This window comes from Pelophylax lessonae (genome assembly GCF_965119305.1).
Source record: "Pelophylax lessonae genome assembly, chromosome: 2".
Classification (NCBI taxonomy): Eukaryota; Metazoa; Chordata; class Amphibia; order Anura; family Ranidae; genus Pelophylax; species Pelophylax lessonae.
In genome coordinates, this window is record NC_138769.1 from 303,709,028 (window position 1) to 303,730,409 (window position 21,382).

A 21,382-nucleotide genomic window follows, 5' to 3' on the forward strand; every position below is an offset into this window, starting at 1 on the left:
AATACTCCTGTAGGGGGCAGCAAAACCCAATGATCAACAAGAATATGGAGCAGCGTCTGTCCAATGAAGGATAGAGAAATATTGTTTTTTTTCCAGAAATTTCGCTCTTTTTTTGTATATAGCGCAACAAAAAAACGCAGAGGTGATCAAATACCACCAAGTTCTATGCTCTATTTGTGAAAAAAAAGGACATCAATTTCATTAGGGTACAGTGTCGCACGACCAATTTTATTAGGGTACAGTGTTGCACGACCACGCCATTGTCAGTTAAAGTAACGCAGTGCCGTATCGCAAAAAAGTGGCCTGGTCATTAAGTGGGTAAAACCTTCCGGTCCTTAAGTGGTTAAAGCATATCTATGGCCAAAATGTAAAATTAATTTCCACACTGTAATTCAATTATATCTAGCCTACTCATATTAATCTGAATAGTTTTGAAGTTTTTAAATTTACCTTGTGATGATCCCCACACATTTATTTCCTTGTATTTTGTGACAAATATTCCCTATGCTGTGTGAGTAGGTACTGCTGTGTCACATAATTCCCAGAGCATGCCTTCTGAACTACAGAGGTGCTGAGAGGAGTTTCAGGAGCTGGAGTCAGTACCTGAATCAATGCTTGCAGGCAGCAAGATACCCCTTCAACCTCTGCAGCAATACTGGCAGCACTCATATGTCTATTTCCCAAAGAAAACCTCTGGATATAATGCTGAGCACGTGCACTGAACTTCTTTGGTCGACCATGGTGGGGCCTGTTCTGAGTGAAACCTGTCCTGTTAAACTGCTGTATGGTCTTGGCCACCATGCTGCAGCTCAGTTTCAGGGTCTTGGCAATCTTCTTACAGCCTAGCCCATCTTTATGTACAGTAGAGCAACAATTCTTTTTTTTCAGATCCTCAGAGAGTTCTTTGCCGTAAGGTGCCATGTTGAACTTCCAGTGACCAGTATGAGAGAGTGAGAGCGATAACACCAAATTTAACACACCTGCTCCCAATTTACACCTGAGACCTTGCAACACTAACGAGTCACATGACACAGGGAAAATGGCTAATTGGGCCCAATATGGACATTTCCACTTAGGGGAGTACTCACTTTTGTTGCCAGCGGTTTAAACATTAATGGCTGTGTGTTGAGTTGTTTTGAGGGGACAGCAAATTTACATTGTTATACAAGCTGTACACTCACTACTTTACATTGTAGCAAAGTGTAATTTCTTCAGTGTTGTCAAATGAAACTAATTTAACAAAATATTTACAAAAATGTGAGGGGTGTACTCACTTTTGTGAGATACTGTGTGTATATATGTGTATATATATATATATATATATATATATATATATATATATATATATATATAAAATAACTTTAAGTATGTCATTAGATATATTGTAATGTTAAGCATAGAATACTATTATAATACAATTGATGATGTTTTTCTTTGCATTTAGTAAAATTGCTACTTTTTTGCTGAAGGACACTGGGGCTATATGTCATTATTTATATACAGTATACTCTAATATAATATACTGTAGGCCTTTATTTGTGATATGATAGCTAACACTTAGTTCTCTGCTGGTAAAAGCTTTACACAAAGAAGCGTACAGCACCGATTTTAGGAGCGATTTGCTCCATTATGACTTTTCACTAATATTTGTTTACAGTAAATATGTTAAAAAAATTTAGGTTGCTTTCACACTGCTCTGTTGAAAAAATGCACCAAGAACCATATGCATTTTTGATGCGTTTTTTATGTGTTTTGTATTTATTTCAATGGGTATCTGTGTTTTTGGTGCAGTTTTAAAAAATGCTCCAAAAATGCAGCAAGCGGGACTTTTAAAAAAAGTGAAATGTAACTGACCAGTGTTTAGGAATCCATAGGAATTTAAAGGGATGCATTTTTCATGCACTTTTTTCAACTGAAAAACTGATCGAAAACTGATCAGTGTGAAAGGGTCATTAATATGTTTGTCTGATCTCATGTGTGGACCGACACACTTTCTGTTTTGGTTTATCTTTATTGACGTAAGCTAAATTTTGAAGGAAAGATAAAGACTAATGCATTTTATTATTCCATACATACTGTAGCTAATTAAACAGTTCACAGAAATCAAACTTTTGCTCCAAAGGCAGTGCACAGTTATAATGTACAAACTGCAGTAATTCATAGTACACTTACACATGTTCACACTTAAAGTGATTGTGAAGGTTACATTTTTTTCTTTGTAAAACAACAGGCATGTTATAATTACCTGTCCTGTGTATTGGGTTTGCACAGAGTAGCCACAATCCTCCTCTTCTGGGGTCCCCCGCTGCATCTCCTGTTCTCTGAGTGCCTCATCACAAGCGACTTGTGATAGGGCACTCCTGTGGACCCAATTTTTTAAGCCACACTGTGTGCATCTATTGACACACACAGTGCACCTCAACTCAACCCCTACTCTCCACTAACAGGATTTGATTGACAGCAGCAGAAGCCAAGCGCTGAATCAAGATCTGGCTCAAGTACAGTAAATATTTCAGGAGGAGCTGGGGGAATGGACATGGAAAGTTTTTTTTTTACCTTAATGCAGAGAATGCACTAAGTTTAAAAAAAAAACAAAAAAAAAACCTTTTACCTTTACAACCACTTTAATGGCAATGTTTGTACTCTTTACAGTGAACTGTAAGATAAAATGGTTACATTAACCTGGATTTACTTCAACTATATGAAGAACAAGCAATTTCAATAAATGATGAACCTGGAATAAAGACCTATTCCCAGTTAGACATGCTTCAGGATCATTCATTTTTCTTTGAATTAATTCTGCTTTCAGGTTTTGTACCACAACATTTAAGGTACATTAGTTTTATATTTTATTTTCTGCTTATATTGTTCATAAATACATCATGTATGCATACTGTCTGATATTTTCTGTTTTTATTTAAGCTAAAAAAAACACTTCCAAACATATATATTTTCTTGAACAATGGACACACTGCCATATAGCAATGTAAAGTGCAATGTGCAGTACCCTTTAGCAGCTTAAGTTTATATCTGTTAAAGATGATTTCTGATTGGTTGCCATGGTTTACTGCACTTTTAACTTTATCTTTGCTCTTTGTTTTGCTTGGCCTGAATACTGTATCTACTCTATATGTTAATATTAAAAGATCTGTATTTTGAGAGTTAAATAAAAAATGCGAAACCTAACTTCAAAAAATTGAATGAAATTTCACCGGTATTCATTGAACACTGAATATTATGTCCTTACCAACCATGGCCAGGGCCCGTATACATGCCTCTACTGAGCCCTTATACTGCTGCTGAAGCCAAGGACATTCAAGAAGTCGAGTAGTTGACTGGAGTAGTTGGACAACTATAGCTTGATGAGTCTAAAATGATTAAATATCAGCCATTAAAGAAGAACAGTTTATGTGCAGTCTGCTCACATAATTTGTAATAAAAACATCCTTGCCATTCTGAAGCTTCCCTCCAACTACTTTGCATATTATTTTATATATACTGTTATTCTATACTTACCAAATATGCTGCAGAAATCTCCCTTCACCAAGTCTGGCTGCAGCCATTTTAACTGTGGGCAGCTGAAGCTGCTGCCTGTTCACTTCCTAGATTCACAGAGACACATATATACAGACACACACACATACATAGAAAAACACACACACACACACATACATCATACACATATATATATATATATATATATATATATATATATATACACACACACACACACAATATCTCACAAAAGTGAGTACACCCCTCACATTTTTGTAAATATTTTAACCACTTGCCGACCGCTCACATTGAGCGTACTGCGGCAAAGTGGCTTGATTCCGTCCAGCGACGTAGACATACGTCGCTGGACTCCTCGCCCTTGTGGGCGGCTCTCTCCTGCTGTATTCAGACACAGCGGGAGTCGGGCCAGGGGAGGAGAGGCGGTAATCACCGCCGCTCTTCCCTGATCGTCAAGGATCGAGTGAGGAAATCCACCCGCTTGTGTAAACACAGCCGGCGGATCTCCTATGTGACAGGCAGGGACAGATTACAGGATTCAGCATAGCTGAACCTGCGATCTGTGTCTGTGTCACACAATCCCCTCCCTCCACACATGTCAGTAAGCACCAGGCATACATTTAACCCCTTGATCACCAATACAGTTAACCCCTTCCCTGCCAGTGTCATTATTACAGTAACAGTGCATATTTATAGCACTGATTACTGTATTAATGTCCCTGGTCCCCCCAAAAGTGTCAAAAATGTCAGTCAAGGGTCTGATCTGTCTGCCACAATGTCGTATTTCCGCAAAAAAAATCGCAGATCGCCGCCATTACTCGTTAAAAAAAAAACACAAAACAATAAAAATGACAAATGACATAAATCTTTCCCGTAGTTAGCAGCTGCGATAACTTTTGCGCAAACCAATCAAAATACGCTTATTGCAATTTTTTTTTACCAAACATATGTAGCAGAAAACAAATTGGCCTAAAATGTTAAAAAATTTTGATTTTTACATTTTTTTGGAGGAATTTCATATAAAAAAATGTGAAAAATATTGTTATTTTTTCAAAATTGTCGCTCTTTTTTTGTTTATAGCGCAAAAAGTAAAAATCGCACAGGTGATCAAATACCACCAAAAGAAAGCTCTATTTGTGGGGGAAAAAATGACATAAATTTAATTTGGGTACAGTGTTGCATGACCGTGCAATTGTCCATTAAATTAACGCAGTGCCGAATCACAAAATATGGCCTGGTCAGGAATGGGGTAAAATCTTCCGGTCTTAAAGCGGTTAAAAATACGCTCATTGAGAAATTTTTTGTCAAAGACATGTAGCTAAATACATTTTGGCCTAAATATATGACAAAAATTTAATATATTGGATACTTTTTAACTGTCAAAGTAGAAAAATATTGTTATTTTTACAAAATTGTCGCTCTTTTTTTATTAATATCGCAAAAAATGAAAAGCGCAGAGGTGATCAAATACCACCAAAAGAAAGCTCTGTTTGTGGGAAAAAAGGACGTAAATTTTGTTTGGGTACAGCATTGCACGACCGCGCAATTGGCAGTTAAAGTCGCACAGTGCCAAGTTGCAAAGAGTGGCCTGGACGTAAAGCAGGAAAATCATCCGGTCCTAAAGTGGTTAATATATATTTTCATGTGACAACACTGAAGAAATTACACTTTGCTACAATGTAAAGTAGTGAGTGTACAGCTTGTATAACAGTGTAAATTTGCTGTCCCCTCAAAATAAGTCAAAACACAGTCATTAATGTCTAAACCGCTGGCAATTATAATTTTCCAGCACTGCCTTATCCCTCTTGGGGATGGAGTTCACTAAACCTTCACAGGTTGCCACTGGAGTCCTTTTCCACTCCTCCATGACGTCAACACGGAGCTGGTGGATGTTAGAGACCTTGCACTCCTCCAAACTAACGCTTGATGATGCCCCACAGATGCTCAATAAGGTTTAGGTCTGGGGACATGCTTGGTCAGTCCATCCTCTACCCTCAGCTTTTTTTTAGCAAGGCAGTGGTCGTCTTGGAGGTGTGTTTGGGGTTGTTATCATGTTGGAATACTGCCCTCTGAAGGGAGGGGATCATGCTCTGCTTCAGTATGTCACAGTACATGTTGGCATTCATGGTTGCCCCAATGAACTGTAGCTCCCCAGTGCCGGCAGCACTCATGCAGCTCCAGACCATGACACTCCCACCACCATGCTTGACTGTAGACAAGACACACTTGTCTTTGTACTCCTCACCTGGTTGCTGTCAATCATGCTTGACACCATCTAAATCAAATAAGTTTATCTTGGTCTCATCACACCATTGGACATGGTTCCACCCCCACCTCACCTGGCCTATCACTTGGGAGGAAGCTTATCACTATCTGTTCTCTGTTGGATACCTGCATGGACTACTTATTGTGACGCTTGCACGATTATGAGCACTGATTTGCTGATGTTTATTGTATGGTTACTGCATATATATAGTTATATACCTTGGGTTTTATCCCAACACCTACTGCACCTTTTCATCCAATTACCACACATGTGATTTATTATTCACTCTTATATTTATATATTTATTTTGATATTTATTCACAGCACTGGGACACTTTATATCTCACGGCAATTAATTTTCACTTATTAAATTACATACTATACATACATACATACATATTTATAGTATGTATATATATATATATATATATATATATATATATATAATTTATTTTTTTGCAAGATTTTATTTATATTGATTTATTTGGATTTATTTGGATATATCTATGTAATTTCACCACCAGGACACCTTATACATTCATATCTATTATGTGATTTGGCACTACATTTGTATAAGCACTGTACACTTTAATACTGCATACACATTAGCCCCTCTCCTTGGGCAGTGCTTCTGACCCTTGCATTTTTTATATATCCCATATAACCCAGGTTATATTCAGAGGGAGGCTGCAGCCCTTTTACTATGCATACTACAGATCTTTTATTTTACATGGTCTGGGACTTCATGAGTGCTGCTGGCAATGGGGAGCTACAATTCATTGAGGGAACCATGAATGCCAACATGTACTGTGACATACTCAAGCAGAACATGATCCCCTCCCTTTGGAGACTGGGCCGCTGGGCAGTATTCAAACATGATAACGACCCCATACACACCTCCATGATGACCACTGCCTTGCTAAAAAAGCTGCGGGTAAAGGTGATGGACTGGTCAAGCATGTCTCCAGACTTAAATCCTATTGAGCATCCAAGGTCTCTAACATCCACCAGTTCCACGATGTGGTCATGGAGGAGTGGAAGAGGTCTCCAGTGGTGACCTGTAAAGCTCTGGTGAACTCCATGCCCAAGAGGGTTAAGGCAGTGCTAGAAAATAATGGTGGCCACAGAAAATATTGACACTTTGGACCCAATTCGGACATTATCACTTAGTGGTGTACTCGCTTTTGTTGCCAGTAGTGTAGACATTAATGGCTGTGTATTGAGTTACTTTGAGGGGACAGCAAATGTACACTGTTATACAAGCTGTACACTCACTACATTGTAGCAAGGTGTAATTTCTTCAGTGTTGTCACATGAAAAGATATAATAAAATATTTACAAAAATGTGAGGGGTGTACTCACTTTTGTGAGATACTGTGTGTATATATATATATATATATATATATATACACACACACACACACACACACAGACAGACACCCCTCCTCCCTTGCATGCAAATGCTCACAAGAGTGAGTGAGAGAGCTGTGCATGATGTCATTAGCCTACTAGGCTTTTTACCAGACAAGAAAGCGGAAGTTGGCTGTATAAGGTATTTACTGACCTTAAAAAAAAAATGTTTTACTATCCAAAGTTAAAACAACAAGGGCAGAGGATTTAATAGATGGAAAGATGAAAAAATGACTGAAGGTCTGCTTAAATTCTACCCACAAATAAAGAAAAATATTCAGCGCTGGACTCTAGTACACACCACTAATAAATGGACCAGCAGCTAAGCACTCAAGGGCAATATCTCCAAAACACCTTCTGAATACATAATAGAAAAATAGTGCAGCGCAATCCTAGTGGTAAATTTAATAAATCATATAATCATGCAGAGTCCCAATGTTAGTAGGTGTCCATATAAACAGATAAAAGTCTCCAGTGTAAAGTGGTCCTAGGGCAATTCCATAAGGTGCTTGTCTCCACGAGTGCTCATGCAATCCCACCACCTGTTCACACTGCCGCTCACCTTAACAAAGAGACCCTACAGGGTCAACCAGCATGTCATCTCAAAATCGTGACCCGCGGCCGCCTCTCACTCTTCCGGGTTGGTGGACCTGATGCACGCCTGCTTGCAAACTCTGCAGATATGCGCTGTTATTTTCTTAAAAAATGTGAGTTGTTTACTTATATGGATTAAAGAGTGCTTGATTGCATACAGAGAGCATTAGATCTTTCTTTCTTTTCTCCTACACGTATTGGTAACATTGTTTGAGGAGCTGACAGTGCATCGGAGGTGTAATCATTTACTACGCTTAAGGAAGAAAGTGTGAGGATGCTTTGATTTTGAGATGACATGCTGGTTGACCCTGTAGGGTCTCTTTGTTAAGGTGAGCGGCAGTGTGAACATGTGGTGGGATTGCATGAGCACTCGTGGAGACAAGCACCTTATGGAATTGCCCTAGGACCACTTTACACTGGAGACTTTTATCTGTTTATATGGACACCTACTAACATTGGGACTCTGCATGATTATATGATTTATTAATTTTACCACTAGGATTGCGCTGCACTATTTTTCTATTATAAATTCTACCCACAACATGATTTTGTTACAATAGGAATGTTTTTAAACACGTAAGTGCAAGCAATTATATTATGTATTAGTTTAAAATAAATAATTTATGCACATACACGTTAAATAAAAGTCTAAGGGCTGATGGCGTTGATAGGCTTTGGGCTGTGTAAATAAAGTTGCCTTTGAAATCAGTTTGAGACACTGATGATTCATAATTCATTGACAGGGGCACTTGACCTACAGTTGACCTCCTTTTGACCTGCTTCAAGCTGCTTTTGTATTCCTTTACACATGAATGGGGAAAGAAGCAGTTCTGACACAAACAAAAGCCCACTGACCAAGCCTTTAGAGGTATGAAAAAACAATTTGATGACCACGTACCTGCAGTGAAGTGCTGTTTTCTGAAAATGGGGAGTTAAAGAAGGACCTTATTGTCTCCAAGTCCACAGTAAGAACATACTTTTCTAAGGTGGCATCAGGAAGACGCTTCTCACGCTTGTTACATACCTGACAAATTAAAAAATTATTAAGACATTTGACCCCTACAATTTAGGTTTTGAGGATTACTTGCAGATGCTTTTGAGCTCAACTATAGCAAAAACATAAAAAGCACTTGGTCTTTTAAACTTACTCGAGCCATATCCAGGATGAAATTCTCAAAGAGGGTCCATATGTGATTGGTGGTATAGATTTCCTTCATTTCTACCTCGGTATCCACATAACAATGGTTCACAAAGTTTACATAAGATATTTTCACCTTGAAAAGAAACAGACTAAAAATAACGATACTGAAAAAAAAAGATCACATTTCACATGCCTATATTCCTTTGGTCCCGATCTTCGTCTTCTTGGGTCCCTCTTCTGTGCTCCTGGCCCCTCCCTCCTGTTGAGTTCCCACAACAGTAAGCAGCTTGCTGTGGGGGCACCCGAGTCGAGTCACAGCTCCCTGTGTCCATTCAGACATGGAGCCGCGACCCGGCCCTACCCCCTTTCTCACCTGATTGACTTTGAGTGACAGCAGTGGGAGCCAATTGTGCTGCGCTGCTGTCTCAGCCAGTGAGAAGGGGAGTCCTGGGCAGTATAAAGATGGACTCAGGTATGTATTAGGGTGGAATGAAAAACCTTCTGCTTTTACAATTTCTTTAACCACTTACCGATAGCCCACTATAATTTACGTCGGTCCTTTGACGTTAAATACAGATAGCTGCCATAACCCTGGTATTTTTTTAAATGGCGGGAGGTCAGCTTTAACATAAGGGTGGGATCACCTTTATAGGCGACGGGAGAGGTGCCCCTCCTTCCCTCCCACTGCTTACCGAAGCCGTCGGCAGCAGGAAAAACGATCCGGTCCGCAGTCCTCCCAGGCAGGAAGATGCCCCTCACTCGACTCTATGGCCTTGGAGGACCAAAGCGACGTCAACTGTCGCTTCCTAGCAACGGCCTTAAAGAGCCCATTTTTTTCATAATGAAAAAAAATGACTTTTTTTTTTAGTGTAGATGTAAGTTCTGAGGTCTTTTTGACCCCAGATCTCACATTAAAGAGGTCCTGTCATGCTTATTTCTATTACAAGGGATGTTTACATTCCTTGTAATGGGAATAAAAGTGATCAAATTTTTTTTTTGAAAAAGACAGTGTAAAAATAAAAGATAAAATAAACAAGAAAAAAAAAATTAAAGCGCCCTGTCACTGTTAGCTCTCGCGCAAGAGCGAATGAATACGCAAGTCGCGCCCACATATGTAAACCGTGTTCAAACCACACATGAGGTATCACCGTGATCATTAGAGCAAGAGCAATAATTTGAGCCCTAGACTACTTCTGTAACTCTAAAAATGTCTACAGGTTACCAGTTTAAAATGTCGCCTATGGGGATTTTTAGGTACCAATGTTTGTCGCCATTCCACAAGCGTGCACAATTTTGAAGCATGACATGTTGGGTATCTATTTACTTGGCGTAACGTTATCTTTTACATTATAGAAAAAACTTGGGCTAACTTTACTGTTTTTTTATTTTTTAACTCAAAAAAGTGTATTTTTTCCAAAAAAAATTGCATTTGTAAGACCGCTGCCCAAATACGGTGTGATAAAAAGAATTGCAATGATCTCCATTAAAAGTTAATTTAGGGTCTCTGCTATAAAAAATATATAATGTTCGGGGGTTCTAAGTAATTTTCTAGCAGAAAAAAATTATTTTAACTTGTAAACAAGTGTCAGAAAAAGGCTGGTCCAGAAGTGGTTAAGGGCCTCAGTGTTTTAAAGCAGGAATGTTAATGATTATGTTTGAAATACTTTCAAAACATCATTTTGACATCAAGGAGATAGCACATTAATAAAGTGATATTTGAATGTTCAATTCAATCTTAGTAACAAGAGAAAAACACTAAAGGCATTCTTACCTCTGTGATGCAGTCCTCATGGGTCACCACTCGCACTACGTCCTCCAGAGGCAACAGAGATGTGCACTTGATCTCGGTGTACACATTTTTCCCCTCAGCACATGCAGCAAGAAGATTAACCAGTGATATGTGGTACATAAGGGGACTGTTTTCCTCCACACCTTCACGAGCTGCTGCCATCAATTCCAGCATTGAAGCAAATGATGCTTTGTCATTGTAGAAGACTACCACATCATCACCTGCATTGGTCAGCTGAAGAGGAACAAACATGTTTTAATGTGTAGATTATGAGAGACAATCTTGTGCTTAAAACCTGCCCTTAATCTATCCACTGCTATATGTGCTCCAATTTGGAAGACTCTGAAAATTAGAGAGTTAGGACCACAGTACACAAAGAAGCCTTGATGTGGGTACTGCAGCTTAGGCATATATTTACAAATGCGTGTATATAAAACCCTCTCTTTTTAATGTGAATTGTTACACTGGGGTTATTTACTAAAACTTGGCTGTGCGAAATCTGGTGTAGCTCTGCATAGAAACCAATCAGCTTCCAGGTTTTATTGCCAAAGTTTAATTGCACAAGCTGAAGTTAGAAGCTACAATGCACAGCTGCACCAGATTCTGAGTGACCCAGGTTTAGTAAATCACCACCATAGCGTCAATTGGTTTGTTTTGTTGAGTGCTTAAAATTAGCATAGTATATAGATACCCACAATATTCTACCAGGATTGTGAACATATATTTGTACTCGCATATTTTTTGAATTGGTGCAGCTTGGCAACTTTTGCTATAATGTATAATAATAATTTATCCCCTTAAAAAATTGAGTGTAGAAAATATTAAATAGTGTATTAGAAGTCAGTGGGGAGTTTATAAAGGTCATATGTCCACTACCTTTTCTCCATTCCAACTATATAACACAGGCCACTGGGCAGGTGTAAATGACTCCTTTTGCAAGAGACCACAATTTGTAACTTTGTAGGCATTTACTGTAGGAAAAAGTTTCTTAAAAAGCATTCCACCCTACCCACTTATACTCACACACACCGTGCCACTCCTTCCTCTATCACAACTGCAAAATACCCCATGTAAGTTCCATGTCAGGTGGTATTGGAACTTATAAAGGATTAATAATGTAACATGCACAGGTGCAATGCACAGGTTGCTGGGTAGATTTAGTTTTTTGACTACTGTAGTCAAGGGAGCAGTGATTGTTTTGTCTGGTTAGGGTTTCACAGGCTGGGAGTTGATTTCTCCCCCCTGACTCTAGGAGATGTTTCTAGTGCTTAGGGAGGGAGAATTCAAATAACCAGCCTTATTATTGTTCAGAACCTAGCCAATCCCTGGGGAGGGGTGCCCAGATGGTGGTTGGGAAGCTGATAAATAATCTGGAGCCCTGGAGAGAGGGTCTTTCCCCAGCAAGAAGAGTTCCAAGCATCAGGGTGCTATTGCCCCTGAGGCAGCCTATGGGCTGTTTTGCTGATCTATGAGTTCTTGTCAAGGTCTTACCTTGCCTTCCTGTTGGCAGCCATCTTGGACATGTGCAGACTGCTGCCTCTTATAAACTCTGATTGCATCATCACTTGCCTGCTGTCTGGGTGCCGCACAGTGATGATACTGCACACCTGACTATATCACCTGATGGCTTGCAGTCCCTGCCCTTGCGTTTGTGTTCAAAAGTGCGTCTCTGCTGGCAGTCTTCTGTTCTCCGTGTTCCTCTGTGTATGACCTGGCTTGGCTGACTCCTCTGCTGGCTCTAAACCCCACATCAGCAGACTAACCGCTTCTGGACTCGACCCTGGCTTGGATGACTATCCGCTTCTGTACTTGACCCCCAACTTGTTCCTGCTCTCACTTCCTCAGTCTTGCTGTGCGTTTATTGTGTTTTTCTCCAAAAATCTGCTTTATTTTACCTGCATCCCCATGCGGTCTGGTTTCCTGGCACCCTGACAGTATGCAAGGGCCATGAATCCTGACGATGCAGGTGCTCCTACGCTCCCCATGCTGGTTACCAGGCTCGATCAACAAGATCACCTTTTGGGTTAGTTTGTTCAGGCGTTGCAGACACTGCTTGCATGCACAGCACACCTTGCTCCTGGTGCTGCTAGGCCGGTGGTTCCTCCTGTTGTTACACCTGCTGCTGCTCCTGTTGCCGCTCCTGCAGTTGCAGCTGGAGTCGCTGTTACCAGAGAGATTACTTGTTCAGCCCCCCTCACATAGCGCTATGGGGGTGGACTGAGTCAGTGTAATGGCTTCCTAAACCAAGTGGGCATTTTTTATGAGGATTCCTGTCACAATCTGTATGGAGGCCGAAGTGCAGAGAGGGATTCTCTTGCAGCTTAGTGCGAGTCACCCCTGGAAGTGGTACAGGAGGTGAACCGTCCCAAGTAGCACAGGTCGCCTGTGATTAGCACTAGATGAGTTCGGGAACTCTGGGTAAGGCAGGCAACTAGAGGAGTAGTAAAAGTCAAGCCGAGGGTCATGCACAGATGATCAGTCCAAGAGCAAGGTAAATAGCAGAACAGGGACGAGCCTGGGTCATACACAGGTGAGCAGGCAGAAACAGAGTCCTTTAGGCAAGCCGGGGTCATACACTGGGGAAAACAGGCAGGTAGTAGCAAGAGCAAAGTCCGAGAAGCAAGCCAAGGGTCAAACACCAGGAGGAGATCAGATGGTTCAGAAACAAGCCGGGTCACAACAGGAAGTCCAAGACGATAACAAGGTTTAGGTCATAGGAAGCTGACGAGATAATCCAGCAATGAGGCTGATCCTATGGCCACCTTTTATAGACCAGCAGAGGGCAGTGTCAATTGAGGCAGGAGCGACCATTGCTATTACTGGCAATGTTGCCAGTTCTCCTGCGGCCATTTCCCTAAGCGGCTGCCTACTGCTCAGGAGCATGCCTTTGTGTTTGCCAGGGAGGTCTTCTGTTTACACGGGTTGCCTAAGAAGATTGTCTCTGACTGTGGGAGCCAGTTTTTATCCAGGTTCTGGCACGCCTTTTGCTCCCAGTGCGGTATTCAACTCTCCTTCTCCTCGGCCTATCATCCGCAGTCCAATGGTGCTGCTGAGCGTTCCAACCAAGCTCTGGAGCAATTTTTCTCTGACCATCAGGACAATTGGGTTGATCTGCTACCCTGTGCAGAGTTTGCCATGAACTCTGCCATCAACTCGTCTTCCTGAATGTCTCCATCCATGGCCAATTATGGGTTCCAACCCACTGTGTTGCCCAAGTCGCTCTTGCCACAGGACATCCCGGTTGTGGAGGATCATCTTCGTGCCCTCCGTTTCTCTTGGGTGCAGATTCAAGAGTCTTTACGGGTCTCTGCACAGCGTCAGAAGCTTCAGGCAGACCAGAGATGTTTATCTGCTCCTTTTTACCAGGTTGGTGGTGACGGTGTGGTTATCGACCTGTAATCTCAACCTCAGGGTGCCCTCTCCAAAACTGTCACCTTGTTTTGTTGGGCCTTTTCGCATCCTCTGTAAGGTGAACCCGGTGGCCTATGCCCTTGGTCTTCCCCCTGGCATGCGCATCTCCAATGTCTTTCACGCGTAACTTAGGAAGCCATTGGTTTTCAATCGCTATACTTTTTCACTTACTCGTCCTTGTCCCATTCCTGTGGGCAATCATGAGGAGTATGAGGCTAGCACCATCTTGGATTCTCGTCTGTTCCAGGTCAGGTTCAATACCTGGTGCACTGGAAGGGTTATGGTTCTGAGGAGCGTTTCTGGGTTCCCTCCGCTGATGTTCATGCTCCCGGCCTTCTCTGCGCTTTCCATGCTGACTATATCTATCACCTGATGGGTTGCAGTCCCGTTTGTGCTCCAAGGTGCGTCTCTGCTAGTAGCAGTCTACTGTTCTCCATGTTCTTCTGTGTATGACCCAGCTTGGCTGACGACTCTCCTGGCTCTCAACCCTGCATCGTCAGACGAACCCGCATTGGTAGACTACCCGCCTCTGGACTCGACCCCGGCTTGGATGACTACCCGCTTCTGGACTCGACCCCAGCTTGTTATATGGTGGCCTCTGGAATTGTTTGTGGGAGAAACGGATAAAGTCACTGGCCCCTGCGGGGTTAGCGCTACATGTAGGTGCTCATTCTGGGATCTCTCTCAGTGCATGCTGTCGTCGCCCATGGCAACTGAATAGTTGAGGAATGGGGTGTTTTCTGTAAGCTTCTTGTCTGTGATTGGGCAAGAGGATTGCTGCAGTGCTTGATTGCACTGAAGTGCCTGTTTTGTTGATAAAATGGTGCCAGTGCAAAAGGCATTCTTGTTTAGGTGCAGCGAGAGGAGCTTGTTCTATGCAAGAGCCACTGGTGCCAGAGTGACTGAAATAAGAGAGGTGTTGATATGTGCAGTGAGAGTACCAAACCTGTTGGGTTTTCGGTTATCAGGCGGTGATGGTGAGGAAAGTTACCCCCTGGTGGTTGACCCAATCAGCTGGATGCACTTCACGGAGAGCTTCTAATGGTTACAGGTGTGCGAATGGCGCATAATGGGTGTCAGGCGCTCTTCATGGTGATGGGAGCGGAGTACATCTGAAAGACAAATCTACCTGCACTCATCTCTACTCTGAGTCTGTCGCAGGGGTTATGCTGCAAAAGCCTCTTGTTGCGACTGCACCAGAGAAGGCTGGGGGTTGCAGGTCAAACAGGTGCGCTCATGGCAGGAGGCAGTGATGAAGGGACTGATCCAGAATCACCTAGTTTCAAAAGTGCAACAGAAGGTTCAGAAGAGCAGCTGGGGGACTGGAGCCTTCAGGGTCATTACAGTCAGGATGGATCAAGTGCCTGACCCTGGATACTATAGATGAGCCATAATGTGTGCTTTGTAAGCTTGCTGCTGTTATGCCCAAATGGGCAATTACCACAGTTTGCTTTTTTACAAATCACCATTGTACATTTAAGAACTAAACTGAACTGTTTCCTAAAGTAGGGGGCAACCTCTGGGTGACACGCACCTTATGCAACATTGGTCTGCAGAGGGGAGCCTCTACTAGATTTACACAAGGAAAGTGGGAAAAAAACCAATGGCCACAGTGCTGATTTGTATATAAATGTATACAAAAAGGTTAAAATAGTACTGCAAACATTTTCCCTCATTCTGGGAATAGTACTGTTATGCAGGAAAAATACTGTTACTGTAGTTAGGATTTAGGTTAGATAGGATGTACTGATTTTATTCCAAGGCCTTGGTAGATGAGAGCGTGTCAAGATTGTTCACTCTGTTGCAAATAACAGAATTTTTGTAAAATCTTACCGTAAAATTCCTTTCTCTGAGTCCTCTGACAGTCGCCGCCCACTCATCCAGTCTTCACTTATGGGTATTGTCCTCTTATCCACAGGAGTAAGCTAGGCGGAAGATTTTGTTAAAAACACAAAACTTTGCATAGACACACCTACAGGGGGCTGTCCCTCTGGTCCAATACCCCCGGCTAGCCTCATTCCCAATTCAGTTTGTTAGCAAGCAGTAGATAGTCCATGAACCCCAAAAGAGAGGTGGGGGCAGCGACTGTCAGAGGACTCAGAGAAAGGAATTTTACGGTAAGATTTTACAAAAATTCCGTTTTCTCTTACGTCCTCTGACAGTCGCCGCCCATTCATACAGTCTTCACTTATGGGATGTCCCAAAGCAGTGTAGACATAAGGGGTGGGAAACGCAACCGTCTCAAGGTAACGAAGCACCCAAGGTCAGATAAAAGAACCTTATCTGAACCAGAAAGATAACCCACTGGGTAACAGGAAAGCTCAACAGGAGCGAACAAACCCAGGAAGGTAAAATAACCAAGGGGGAAAAAAAAACCCCCACAGGAGGAGACAGGCTAAAAACGCCATGTTTCCCCCTCTAAAGTACTGCCGCACTCAGAACTTTGCGGCCAAAGGAGGCATCTGCCGATGCCAAAAACATCAAGTTGGTAAACTCTGTAAAGGTGTGCAGGGACGACCAGGTCACCGCATTGCACATCCGGGACACCCAACGCCTGATGGCGAAAGGCCCAAAACGCACCCTCCGCTCAGAAGAGTGCGCCGTGACAGGGAAGGGTGGAACCCGTTCCCTAGGCGAATAAGCATGTATAATCGTCCGTCTGAACCAGACAGGAACGGTTGCCGCAGACACAGCCATACCCTTCCGAGGCCCTCAGGAAGGACAAAAAAAGAGAATCTGACCTTCTGAAGGATTCAGTAGACGACAGGTAACCCTGATCGACCCTGACAACATACAAGGAATGCAAGGCAAAACTCCGTAGGATGCGTAGGATTCGCACACAGCGAAAGCAAAACAATGTCCTCATGGAGATCGACATCAGACACCACCTTTGGAAGGATGGACTGATGAGGTCGCAAGACCACCTAATCCCTATGAACCACCAGGTAAGGGGAGCGGCAAGATAAGACCGCCAGTTCGACACACTGCAAGCAGATGTGATGGCCACCAGAAAGGCAACTTTCTCTGACAGTGCAAGCAGAGGAATCTCCCGGATGTTCTCAAAGGGAGGACGTTGCAAAACGACAGAACCAAATTCAAGTCCCGAGGGGTTAAGGGCGCCCACCGAGGGGGCCAAATGACGCACCCCTTGAATAAAGGTGCGGACCAAGGAATTTGACACCAAAGGGCACTGGAAAGAATGGCCAGCGCAGATAACTACCCTCAACAGTGCAAGACGTAGGTCCACACCGGATTGCAGGAAGGCTAACACCCTTGCCACCAAAAAGTAGCGAGGATGGAAACCCTGCGATTCGCACCAGGCGAAGCAAGCCTTCCAGGTACGATAAGAAAACTTACCGGACAAGGCCTCCCTAGCTCTAAGCAAGGTAGGAGTGACCTTTGATGAGAGACCCCGATCTCTCAAGATCTGGCTTTTAACAGTCACGCCGTCAAGGCCAGCGACTGTAAAGCAGGATGGAAGAACAGCCCCTGAGACAACAGATCGTCTCATAAGGGGAGCCGCCAGGGAGGCTCGACGACCATTTGCATGACGTCCGCGTATCAAGACCGGCGCGGCCAGTCCGGGCCCTAAGGACCACCAACCTCGGTTCCGAGACCAACCTGCGAAGGAACCGTGACAACAACTGGATCGTGGGGAAGGCATAAATCAGGCGATACTGATTCCAAGGCACCACCAGCGCATCTCAGGCGGCTGCCAGAGCATTGCGTGTACTTGCCACGAGCCTTACCACCTTGTTGTTTAGAGGAGGCGCGCCATCGCGAACACAGCATCTGAAACACCATCGGGTGTAGGGACCATTCCCCCTGGTCTGGCGACTCCGATAGTCGGCCTGCCAGTATTCCATACACGGAATGTGAACTGCTGAAATCGCAGAGACCCGCGTCTCGGCCCACTTCCTTGGCCACCCGGGCACTCCTGGTGCCCCTTGGTGATTGATGTACGCCACCGCAGTGGTGTTGTCCGCCTGCACCCGCACAGGGTGGCCCTGAAGACGATCCCACCAACGGAGCAAACAGAGTCTGATCGTTCTCAGTTCCAAGGCATGTATCGGTAGGGAGGATTCCTCCTCCAACCAAGTGCCCTGGGCAGACAATTTTACCCAGAACGCCACTCCAGCCCGACAGGCTTGAGTCAGTGGTGAGCACCTTCAATAACAACGGCCGGAAGGATTCCCCTTCCGCAGAGTCTGAAACTGGAGCCACCACAGAAGGTCTGCTCTGACCCAGTGACTCAAAGATATCCTCCTGTCCAAGGACTGAGGATGCCCGTCCCACCTGGCTAGGATCTCCGCTTGCAGAGATCGCGTGTGGAACCATGCAAACGGCATCGCCTCGAAGGCTGACACCATCAATCCTAGGGACCGCATGCAGGTCCTGAGTGATGAGGATTCGTTGTTCCTGAGGGACCTGACCTCGGTCAGCAGAGTCCAGAGCAAACCGCAGGAAAGTGACTGCCAGCATGAAAAACGACCCAGGAGAAGTGAAAAGACCCCCAGAAGTGCATACATACAGACTCTACGCTAGCTGGAACGATCTGCAGTCTGAGGAAAGGAAGTGATGTCATCAGCTAGAGGACACAGACCAAGGGAAAATGGCTGCCCATGTAAAAGAATGAGAAGGCCACAGGAAAATGGCCGCCAAACACATTGTGAAGAGGACCGTGCCATATCCAAGATGGCGCCGAAAGGCGCGAATTTGCTGCAGGGAGGAGTGCAAAAGCCCATACATGAAGCTAAAATGCATGCCCACACCAAAAATGGCGGCCCCGAGAATTTTTGCAGCGGGCCGCACGCACATGTCTGGTACCCCAAATTGTACACAAAAAGCACACATCGGGGAGAGGGATCCCCCCCACAGCACGGCATAACCGCAATAGTGCCCTCAGGGACAGGGAGAGACCGGGAAGCACACCGACAGACAAGACGGGAATAACACAGACATCAAAGACAGACTGCCATTCCCAACACAGAGGCCCCACAAACACCCCACAAATAGAGGGGTTACTCACCGACCAGCGATAGCGTGGGTGCCGCCGTGAGACGGGAAGCCTCCCACCCCAGTTGGGGGTACCGTCAGCCGAACAGGACGCTAGCTACTGCAGTAGAGACATCCTAGCGAAGTGGCCACTTCGCGGGCTTTGTCCCTGAGGACAGGGACAGGTCGTTTGCGAGGCCCCGGCGTACGCATAGCGTGCTAAACGCTCGATGGCAGGCTGGGATTCCATAAGTACAAAATTCAGCCTAGCGCTCACTCCGAAGGGGAAGACTGGCGTGCTGCTCTCCTCAGGCAGGGAACTCCAACATTGGTACATAGAAAAAGAGAGAAAGTAGGCGCAAACACCTAGTGCATTACCCGTGGTCACTGTTTGCTAAATTTTTAATAAAATGCCAAATGCATACTCACAGACATAAAGATGATAAAATCATGTTACAAGCATCCACCATGTGTGAACTTGGAACAAGTCCTTCAGTCAGGACCGCTAACGCGTTTCGGGGGTCAAGCCCCCTTCTTCCGAGCTCTGAAGAAGGGGGCTTGACCCCTGAAACGCGTTAGCGGTCCTGACTGAAGGACTTATTCCAGGTTCACACATGGTGGATGCTTGTAACATGATTTTATCATCTTTATGTCTGTGAGTATGCATTTGGCATTTTATTAAAAATTTTGCAAACAGTGACCACGGGTAATGCACTAGGTGTTTGCGCCTCCTTTCTCTCTTTTTCTATGGGATTCCATAAGGTTCTCTGTCCTGGGACACCAGGACAACCAGTCCGATTCCCAGCTCTGCAACGCTGTAGTCTTCCGAAGTCTGACTAACTAAGCGCAGGAAAAAATAAAAAGCTATTAGCACAAAGAAAAACACACTTAGCAGAAAATAAAATGTAATAAAACAGAGAAAAGGCTGAGACTGTAGCCCCAGCACAGGGAAGCCTGCCTACTCCTATCTAGGCAAAAGACAAACTGAATTGGGAATGAGGCTAGCCGGGGGTATTGGATCAGAGGGACAGCCCCCTGTAGGTGTGTCTATGCAAAGTTTTGTGTTTTTTAACAAAATCTTCTGCCTAGCTTACTCCTGTGTATAAGAGGTCAATACCCATAAGTGAAGACTGTATGAGTGGGCGGCGACTGTCAGAGGACGGAAGAGAAATTATAATTTTAAATCAGATTCAGTGTTTATATTTATGCCTACTCGCCATAATTTTAGCGTCATCATTTTTTTTTGGCCACAGTGTAGTAGTACAGTTAAGAAGCTAATTTATGCACATTAAAACACATTTCAGGATTGCAGGTTATTATCATGTGTTGCTGGTTTGTTGGAGCGTCATCTCTGCAGAGATGGTGCTCCAACCCTGAGTTTTTATGTCTATGCTGCTCATCTAACTTTGTTCTTTTGTAGGTGAATGGTGAGAAGAAGCTTTAACTTAATTTATTAGTTTGAATGTATTCATGCTATTTGTTTATTAATGGACAAATGATTTATTACTTAGTGGCAGAGCTCAAACAAAATAGGCTGTACTTACAGTATATGTATGCTGTAATAGTTCTGTTACCTAAGGTGATTTTTTTATCTGACCTGGTGACAGTCTCCTGAATCTGCACAAAGTTTATTATGCCTCAACTAAAAACATTTACTATGTGGAATGCCACATATTTATTGTTACACTGTTATTTTCTCTCTCCCCATCCTCTATTTTTTCATAAGATACTTTGCTTTTGGAGACAGTCAGGGGAGCAGTGATTGTTTGGTCAGGTCTGGTCTGGTCAAAATTTCATGGGCTGGGAGTTTGATTTCTTCCCCTGTCTCTAGAAGTTTGGTTGCTGTTGCTGGTTGATGGCCTCTGTACTGTTTGGGGGAGAACCAGTTAAGGTCAGTGGCCTCCTGGATTACAGGCAGGATATGCTTCCAGGTAGAATAAAAATGGGAAAATTGACCACACTGGGATAGATGTGCTTTCATGCCCAATTTGAAATATCAAAACAGGGGAACTGACAGGATCACCAGGTATTTAAACAAAGGAAGCTATGCAAAGAGAACAGGATACTCTTTTGATAACATAGACACATATCAGCAATATGAAATGTGGGTAACATACACTTTATTATTTTTTCAATTAAAGCAGAACTAAACTTTTAAAATCAATATTGACTATTTTATTGCTCATGTTAATAGCATTAGTAAATAGATAGGAAGGTATATTGGGGCACCTGCCTTTACACGCACATGTACTTTAATGGCATT

At 43.5% G+C, this 21,382-nt stretch overlaps 1 protein-coding gene across 1 annotated transcript in view; it reads right to left on the bottom strand.

Annotated features, from left to right (window-relative positions):
* Positions 1–21,382, bottom strand: part of ITPR3 (inositol 1,4,5-trisphosphate receptor type 3) — a 544,698-nt gene that overhangs the window by 217,104 nt on the left and 306,212 nt on the right. The window contains exons 31-34 of the mRNA XM_082246986.1: positions 10,696–10,947; positions 8,932–9,057; positions 8,682–8,807; positions 3,248–3,368 (exon numbers count right to left, since the gene is read on the bottom strand). Of these exons, the coding sequence (XP_082103112.1) occupies positions 3,248–3,368; positions 8,682–8,807; positions 8,932–9,057; positions 10,696–10,947 (625 nt within the window). The remainder of the gene's footprint in view (positions 1–3,247; positions 3,369–8,681; positions 8,808–8,931; positions 9,058–10,695; positions 10,948–21,382) is intronic.